This window comes from Silene latifolia, chromosome 8 (assembly GCF_048544455.1).
Source record: "Silene latifolia isolate original U9 population chromosome 8, ASM4854445v1, whole genome shotgun sequence".
In the NCBI taxonomy this organism is placed as follows: Eukaryota; Viridiplantae; Streptophyta; class Magnoliopsida; order Caryophyllales; family Caryophyllaceae; genus Silene; species Silene latifolia.
In genome coordinates this window covers 85652021-85661823 of record NC_133533.1, presented here as the reverse complement: position 1 = coordinate 85661823, position 9803 = coordinate 85652021, and the positions used below count along the sequence as shown (strand labels likewise).

General features: G+C 37.9%; 2 protein-coding genes across 2 annotated transcripts; one reads left to right on the top strand and one right to left on the bottom strand.

Annotated features, from left to right (window-relative positions):
• The first annotated feature begins 5272 nt into the window (after positions 1-5272).
• LOC141594444 (uncharacterized) lies at positions 5273-6755 on the top strand. Its single transcript, XM_074414470.1, has 3 exons — positions 5273-5438; positions 5943-6236; positions 6406-6755. The coding sequence occupies exons 2-3, from the start codon at positions 5955-5957 to the stop codon at positions 6598-6600; spliced, it is 477 nt and encodes a 158-aa protein (XP_074270571.1). The 5' UTR covers positions 5273-5438; positions 5943-5954; the 3' UTR covers positions 6601-6755.
• A 1837-nt stretch (positions 6756-8592) lies between these two features.
• Positions 8593-9597, bottom strand: LOC141595451 (uncharacterized). The gene has a single exon (XM_074415420.1). It carries the CDS (start codon positions 9595-9597, stop codon positions 8593-8595), a length of 1005 nt encoding a protein of 334 aa, XP_074271521.1.
• Between the last annotated feature and the right edge of the window lie 206 nt (positions 9598-9803).

Sequence of the window (9803 nt, the reverse complement as noted above, 5' to 3'; positions counted from 1 at the left end):
AGACAAGAAAAGCAAAATTAACACCATTCCAAGACGAGAAGACCACCGTCTCAGACCCAACCAACTCCATCCCCGGAAACCCAAAACCACCCTACCCAACACGCCTCAAACAGGAAAACGAACCCCAACAAACTTGATCAAACCCCAACAACGAAACAGTCGGACGCGACCAGCCAACCACGAAGACACAGTCCAACCAACAACCACCCGACACTGAGACTCCAAATTCTAAAACGAACCCCCCAGGACCATTGGCACACGTGCAACCCAACTAACCTAGAAACACAACAGGCCGAAAAAACCACCAGGAACATGGACCGATCTGGTGGGGGGAGGGGGCGAGGGGAAGGGGAAACACCAGATCGACCCAAAAACAACACCCTTAACAGAAGAGACCACCCAGATGAGTTATGCTCAACGACCAGACACAACATCGACCGACAACTTCGCGACAACAGGACTTACCAGGGGTGGGGAAAGGGGCGAGGGAGAGGGAGAGGGGAAACACCCCTGGAGTGCACGCGATACTTCAATGACAGGACGGGGGAACGCCGAACGGATCGACCTCAGCAACAACCACAGCAAAACCATTCAAACCCACCGGACGAGCAGGACTGAAACCACGAACCGACGAAAGAGGGGGGAGATCAATCCATAAAGGGCCGCCACAAAGAGGATTCGTGAATAATCACCGGAGATGGGTCAAGGAGTGACCCCATCTCCGGCGATGGGTAGGGGGAGAATGAAGGAGGGGAAGAGATTGGTAAGGGGGAGGCGGCGGGTCAGAAGGGGGAAATTAGGGTTTTCTTTTTTTTTTTAGAGAGAAGGGGGAGGTTATAGAGAGAGAAGCTTCTTATTGTGTATACTTGATACGCCTATTATTTTAGTACAAGTCCTTAATACATCATGATGATAGTAATGAGTGTCCACATACCAAATTTCTTTTGCAAAACCGCAATTTATTAAATGACACTCGTAAATAAGCATGCGAAGATATGTGAATGTTCAATTACCCATAAACCTTAAACAATCCATAAAGAAAACAATACCTAAATTGTCTCAAATAAGTGCACATGACATGCATGTTTGACATATACCATCAACTTTGTCATATCCTTAGTATGCAACCATCCATGAGTTCATTACCAAAAAAAAACAATGGTTAGCCTGAAGAAGTTCATCAATCTTTCTTTAATTTGTCATGTCTTTAAATTAACCCAAGATCCAAAAAATAATTATCCATAAACTGAGCATAAGCATGCACACCTTCTATAATGCAATGACACAAAACTTGGATTGGCTTATGAATCAATTATGACTACAAGTGAAAGCCATGTTGCATCCACCCAAAGACCAAAACAATAGTGAGCAAAATTTGCAGCACATTAAATTGGCATAGAATTTTACTGACGATTATACCAAGTAAGCGTACCAAAATACCAAACAAACAACATTTTTTACACAGTATGCCAGTTGAGCCGAAATTCCAAGAGGATAAAAAAAAAACCCAAACATGTAATAAATATGTTTATACCCCATGAGTGAACATGGCAGATTGGCAGACATGCCATTGACTTTATAATTCATCAAGCAGTGATAACTTAACACAAGTTATGAACATACGTACATCAATATAATTGACATGTACTCCGTACAACCAAAAACCGCATAAAGAATAAAATTTTACAAGAGCAGCAATAAAATTCACGTATTGGTGAATATATCCAGAATAGTCATCAATTGAGCGATTTAATCAGGTGTATAGATTGAACATGAACCACACATGACAAATTCACCGTATAAATTAGAACTATCCCAAATAATTTAATATGAAGGTGGCTTTGATATCACTTGGGTATAAACTATAGAGGGGAAGCGTACCTGATTACATGATGAAAGGTTGGGATGAACCGTCTGAAGGGACGGTCTTTAATATGCCCGTATTATATTATCCAGATAGATCACTATATTGGGCTAAACTTAAACGATAGCAAACAAATACAATCTGTATAATAGTGTGTCCACATAAATAGTATTGGACCCAATATTTTTACAATTTCGGCTTAGATATCATATAACCATTATTGCTTCATTGGTTTAGGCATAATTGTTTTTTATTCACCAATTTTTTGAATTTTATTTGGCTGGGTTTTAGGCTTTTTGGGTCTGGTTTGTCGATCGATATTGGATTATTTGATTTTTAAATAAACATTTTTCATGAAAGAGTTAGTTTTGATGTATAAGGCGATTTACTCTAATCTTATTTTTATTAATTCAGAAGATAATACTCAATCCAGGACGTGCCACGTCATTAATACAACTTTTTTTTTTTTGGAAATTCATGTTATGGTGGGACCCGTTAGTGTGCAAAGTATTTATTTCTTCAGAATTCCGTCAATACAAACATGCGACAAATTCCGTCTTAGAACAAATACTATGAAGTAATACTATGAAATAATTTTATACATTCCAAATAAATGAAATTAATGGCATATAAGCGGTATGAATTACAAATCGGAATAAATGAAACTAATTACAAATTATAGAATTTACATAATTTTACAAAAAAATTGAATAATAAAATTACATAATTATGAGAAGGAGTTATATTTAATTATGGGATTGAATTACATATAATGCGAATAAATTATAAGCATAAATTTTTAAAACTAGATAGTATGATATATTTGAAAAAAAAAAAAATCATGACAGAGTATTTACTTATAGTTAAAAACTCGGCAACTTAACTACTAGCCGCGGACATCGAAAATGGTAGGTGACAATGATAGGCTACCGAGTAAATTTAGATCACTGATCTACATTAAACATGTAGATTACTGATATAGAACTATTAGATAATTACAATAGAAATGTAAAAATAAAATATTCATCAAAAAATATTCATACCGTCCTAAATACATACCCGTGCAATTTTGCACGGGTTTAAAACTAGTATATTTATAAAGCGGGTTCAAACACAATTTTACTAATTTAGTGGGTAAAAGTGGTTACTAAAATGTCTCATTTTTACGATAAATTTATGTAAAATCGCCTCATACATATATATATATTTTTTTTTTTTTTGACAAAAGTGTACTATATTTTATAAACTTCAAAATATACGAGTACATACAAACCTATTATAAAACAAACCGGGGGGTAAGAGAGACCCCTAAACTAGTAGACAAGCAACTAGTATAAGTAGAAGTACAAAAAGATCCAGTCGCACACAGACGACGCTTCTTGAGCGGAGAATGGTAAAGTGTATCGAAATGAATTGAACATTCCTGTTTTCGTTTATAGCTCACAGCCTTTTCCAGCGTCTTGGTAAACCTGCAAAAAACAAAACCTGTAACCAACACATTAGACTTCTTCTTTAACTGAGCTTGATCCATACGGTGGCTGGCACTAGGATGATTCCCAGATTGTCTAGATTTGCTACATCGACGACCTGCAATTTCCAATGCTGAGAAAATAAAATGAGTAGGACTCGGCAAAGGAGAAGATATGGCTATCACAGAATCCTCCGAAAGAGTGCTATCAAGCAAAGCCACTTCACAACAAGTGTTGTTAATACTTGGACTCTCCTTTTGGGACAAACGTGGTCTCTTAACATCCAGATGAGTAACTGCCTCGTCATCAGAAATTTCCAAATTGTCAGTCGGCCTAAAATCCATAGCCGGAGAAAGATTCACGGTCAATGGAGAAGAGGAGGGAACTGCTGCGTCCCAAGAAAAAGATTCATGGGGAGTTCCCGTCAAGATAGAAGGTTTAGTAGAGATAGGGCGAACTTTCATATAAGCCCCCGACTTTGGATGATAAAATTGCAGATTCCGCCCTAACATCAAATTTTCATAGTCTTTGGAAGAGAGAGACAAATTTTTGTGGGTTTGTGTTTTGTTGAAGAAACTATATTTGGTAGGTTTGGCAGCGGAAGGTTGACTATCACAATGCCCAGGCAAGAGAGGGCAAGTCTTAGCATTGGAGTCGGACTCCATAACCACATCTGAGCTCCGACTAGTTTTATTAATATCACAATCCATCTCATTGATCAAAGACCCCCTACTACAGGAAGCTTCACACACTTCTTCAGGGGGCTGAAACTTAGTATCCGCAACAACCTCAAGAAGAGGTTTCTTACCTTTTTTGTCTTTGCCCAACGGGTCAAAATGAAAAGCGGCCCGCTTTCTGTTGGGTTTCAAAGCAAGACAATCAGCAATATAATGAAGCTCACGGCTCACATCCTTATTATTCGGGTCTAGTCTCAAGGCATGCTCAAAATCATTAAGGGCCTCCGCAAGGAAATTCAATTTCTGAAAGGCTAAACCTCTACGATAGAAGGCTTTCACATTGCAGCGATCAAAGTTCAAGACAAAAGAACAGTAACACCACGCCTGATTGTAATGAGAGAGTTTCAACTCACAAGCCGCTAAATTGAGAACAAGGGAAAGGGCAAGGGAAGTGGCAGCCTGTTGGTCATGTGTTGAAGGAATGCCGAGGAAACAGAAGAACTGGAGAGCTTGTTTATAGAGGTTAACAGCTGAGGAAAAATTCCCCTCTTTGAAAAGAGAGTTACCCCGATCTTTCATCAAATGAAGGTTGTAAAATGATGGCTCCCCCATGTTCATAATCCATTTAATAAGAACATCATCATCCATACCAACAGTATCATCCATAACAAAAAGCTCACAAAGATTCAGAAGTAAAGACTGATAATCCATCTGAAATAACAAGATGCTAACAGAGGATAAAACTAGAGACAAAAGGACCAAGATCAAACTGGAACTCCTATCCTAAAGACGAAGAACGATAAAATTAACGGAGCACACTAAAATCCACAACGAGCCAACAAACTCTAATCACAACGGAATTAAATCAACAAAAAAGCTCAGGACAAGGAGGATGATTGAGAAAGGTAAAAGTACAAAACCTAGAAGCATACACCACTGATATTTGAAATTAGATAGTCGAACTCAGATCACCTCAGTGCTGCAGCTGTAGAAAGACGGTTGTGATGCTTGGAAAACACGCCCCCTCGCCGGCAGCCAGGAGGAGTTTGGTGGTGGCAGCCGACGAGAGAGGGGGATATGGATAGGCGGTGGTAATTTATTTGGTTTTTAATTTAGAGAGTATTTGGGGATTTTCCACCGCCTAACTTTTGTATCCCAGTCCGAATCCATACATATATATATATTTGTGTTGGAGAAAAACCTTTCTTAAAGGAAAGTAAAAGAATATGGCTATAGTCCTTGATTCGCTTATTAGACCGACCATTAACATAAAGTAAAATACAGAACAACATTATCATATTCCAATTATATTAGTATCAGTGATGAAAATAGTGGAAATCAGTATATAAACGAAAGGAATGGACAAAATGTTAGTGTGCAACAACATAGTCTTGTAAACAACAGACACTACGACTACGAAAAATCAAGGTAATGCCTTCACCTTTCATTATTTACTCCGTCTATTTAGAAAAATATAAAACAATGTCTTTTATATGTCATTTAACATTTTCATGTATTCCATTTTTACTGTATTTTTCAACGCCATTAATTAGGAAAAAGAGGAAATATTAACTACTCGTATTAAATTTGTAAAAATGATTAATTTATTCTTATTTTTAACATGATGTTTTACGCATATGGTTCCTCTCCATCACTTATTAATGGGCAGGATTTTATTTGAAGACAAGATTGAATAAAAATTGACATGGAGATTGAAGTGCCCAAAATTAATCCGGACCTTTTATTTTGTCCATAAAGCAATTCGATCCATTGATAAGTAATGAAGAGAAGGGTAATGGAGAGAATCGAGACCGATGTTTTACTTATAACTTCTACAACATTTCATAACACTTTATATAAATTATCATCATTAATTTGAAAGTAAAAGCGAAGTCAAGTAATGTGTGATTTGTGTCTCTTATGGCAAAATAGTGTTAGCAAAGTATGGCATCATCAATGCAAGCGGAGCCGCAGAGGCAGGTATATGCCAACATGACGAACCACACCAGTAATGAGATGCGCTTTGAGCGTTACATGAATTTTACCCGAGCTTCGTCTCCAGTCACTACCTTACCTCCCATCCCGGCCGGTGAAACCCTATCTTATGATCAAGTCGTATGGAAAGGAGCCTTCGTGTACACTGGCTACAACAAGCGTAATTTTCGTTCTTCATGGGTCTTGGCCTGGGATGCTCGCGTTACAAATGGCATACCATCTCCAAGAAAGGTACATACTCGATCATATTAAACTCGACATAAACTCAAATGACACCCATGCCACCTTATTCATATTAAACTCTACGGTTACATATATTCGTCTTTCTCTTTAGATCCGATACCTCAAATTTTGGTCATTCATCTTACACGTATTCGTGTTTTGGTTGATTTTGTGATAGGTTTATGTTGCTTGTGGATATAAGGATGTCATTGACAAAATGACTCCGGAAGAAATAGAAAAGAATTTGGACGATGCTTCCGATTTTAGTAACACCGTCGACCCGATTACGAAGACCACTGGAAAAGCCGTTATCATTGGTGCAGTGCCTAATGACTCTGCTAATGTCTCCGCCAATTTCGGACTTTTCGATTAAGAACATCGAGATAATTGCTACCAAATGCATCCTACTTAATAATAACAATGCTTGACGTGCTTTACTATAAGTACCTTATTTTGCAAATGAAATAATGATCATTATGATTGGTATGAATATTTTACCTTGTTTTACTAAAAAAATACTCCTTTGCCTTTTAATGTTCGTATAATTTACGGGTTTCTTTTAAGGAAAATAAAAGGGCGCCACCCTCTCACATGGGGTGAATGTGGACCCCTTCAATTAAGCATCTTTGTGAAAGGGTGGCACCAATTTGAGCGTCAACCGGTGACGCCCTTTCACTATAACATTTTATTCCCTTATTTGTTTTGAGTTGAAAATAACAAATGTTTATATGTAAATATTGTTAATGGGAGGAACAAACATAAATACAGGGAGTAATACACTGAGTTTGTGACTTTATATGAAGAGGCTAAGAGATAATCGGTCCATGTCTATTACTCCCTCCGTCCCGGTTATTTGTTGTCTTTTGATTTTGGCATAAAGATCAAGAAAGAGGAGAGGACCAATAGCTAAATGACAAATGGAACAAATTGAGTGTGAATGATCAAATTGATCATCAAGTTCATTCTTAAAATAGAAAGACAACAAATGATCGGACACCTCAAAATAAAAAAATGACAACAAATGGACCTATTGAGAGAGTATAAACTTGTCAAACATTTTTGTTCCTATGACTCATTTTAGCTTAATATTTTGTATTATTATTGTTTTTGATTCGAGCTTTACGAGTGTTCAACGTTGCAGTCGTTGACCCTAGAATTTGGCCCAACAATATTTATTATTCAAATTTTGTAACAGCCCTATCAATTTGTTCATTTATGGAGTAGTTGAGAATTAGATAGACATATCAAATTAGTAAATATTGTTGATTAGGTATATGGCACTAATGTGTTGCCACCGGTATAAAATTTGATTTTTGAGATTATGTATTATGTTAGAACAGAAGAATTCTGGATAGTGTGCGGTTGATTGTAGTCCATATTTTAAAATGAGGTCAATCTCGATATTGTTGGTTCATGAATTTTGTTTCTTTCAATTATGTTTGTAAGTTGTGTTTCCTCCATTCAACGCATTAGATTATTAGGTTGTTTCATAAGATGAATGTTGATAGCATTAGTTGCAAATTGCAATTGGTTTGTAATTAATTAATTGAAATGTAGATAGACATAAACCAAGAATTCATCATTTCTTCACATTTGTATATGACAGTTCACCAATTCTAATGCTAGAGTCTTATAGAGTGAATGCATTCCTCCTTAATCTAATCCCTAGCCTCTTTACTCCGATTTAGTGAGGGGACGACCTCCTGACACTATACAGTACAATGGAGCTTATGTCATCTCCCTCCCTCCCTTGTCAAGCACTACTATACTAGTTGAAGAGACCCAATTTGATTAAGTTAGTGTTGATGATGCCTTAAGACAAATTAATCTCATTGTTATTTAATTGTGTGCCTCTTAAGTTTTAACCATATAGCATGAAGCTTCAATTATCAATTCAAGATTATCAAGAATGTCATCATGAAGATCAACGATGAACATTGTCATTAGTGTTTTTTTTTTTTGGCAGATGGAAATAAAGGATCCTAACAGTCCTTCATAGCCCTTTTTGCCAGGCCATGGGCTAGCCTATTCAGATTCCTGCGCACAAAGCTAAAACATAAACAATGAAAAGATGTTGAAATAGACGCAATCTCTTCCATGATGCCTTTAATATGGTGATGCTTATGAGTCCTTCCTCCCCATTGTTGTAGCATGCTAAGACAGTCCGATGAAACTTCCAAATGCAAAAAACCTTTAGACTTAGCCCATTCCAGCACCTTAAGAACCCCAATAGCCTCTGCTTGAAGTGGTGATTCAGCTCTCCCTTTCAACATACCTTTGAAAAGTGGCTTCCCTACCGCTCCAAAAACAGCCCAACCAAAAGCTGCGATCCCCGTTGCTTCCCAACTTGCATCAACCATAATCCTCAATCTATTACAAGGACCAAAAGGGCATCTTTAAGACAATTCAGCTCATCCTCCAGATCCTCTGAGTCGTTTGAGTTAAAAACCCCTTCCCCATCATTCGTAATTTTCATCACCGGGTTCTTTATAGCCAATGAGACCAGAGATCCCAACTGTTTGAAGAAGACTTTTTGTACAAAGCTTTCACCTCTAAAAATAGAGTTGTTACGCAATGTCCAAATACTATTCAGAGTAACCAAAAAGTGTGTTAGTCCGTAATAGTTCTCCTTTTGACCCTTAAGGTATGTAATCCAATTGATAATCCACTCGCCTAATTCCAAGAAAGTATTTTGATCCGTTCTGATGCCCAACACCGACCCGAACCAAATCCTTGACGAAACATCACAATCCCTGAATAAGTGTTCCAGGGTTTCGACCTCCTTCAACTCCTTACCACACAGAGTGCAGAAAGGATCCCATCCAAGATTTCTCTTAATAAACTCACTCCCAATGGGTAGGGACCCAGTGATAATCTTCCATAGCAAAATTTTCCATAGTTGAGGTCCTGGAAGCTTCCAGAGAGTAGTTTTACAGAACCTTTTCTTTTTTAAGTTTAATCTCTCCTTATCCTTCAATGTTCCTTTGTTATTAAAGAACTCCCCAAAAATCACCCCATATCCACTCTTTACCGTGTACCGTACCTCATCCGAGAAAGGCCAGAAGACCTCATCATGGCTCCTAGTGGAAATCAGAGGTGTCGGCAGAATCTTATCCACACTCTCCTGTTTAAAAATTAAACGAACCATCCCCTCATTCCTGCCTCCCCCATTATAGCATAAATCCTTAATACGGAAGTCCTTCATAAATCCAAACCCCTCTTCCAGCAAAAAGTCCACTGGCTCCGGCATGCCTCCATCAACCCACCGTGTACTCCAAACATTGAGATCAGAATCAATACCAGGCTTCCAGGCAATGTTTTGCAGGACGAAATCTAAGCCATGTAAAATACTTCGTACGCCCCAAGACATATTTCCTTTATATCTTACCGGAATCCCTTGAACAAAGTTTTCCCGACCAAAAATCTTTTCTCTAAAGACACGGCAAAAGAGAGACTTATCCTCATTATTAACTAACCGCCAAGCATGCTTAGCTAGTAAAGCACGGTTCAAACACTCGATGTTACGAATACCCAGTCCACCCTCCCCTCTTAGGAAGACTCGAACAACCTACTACA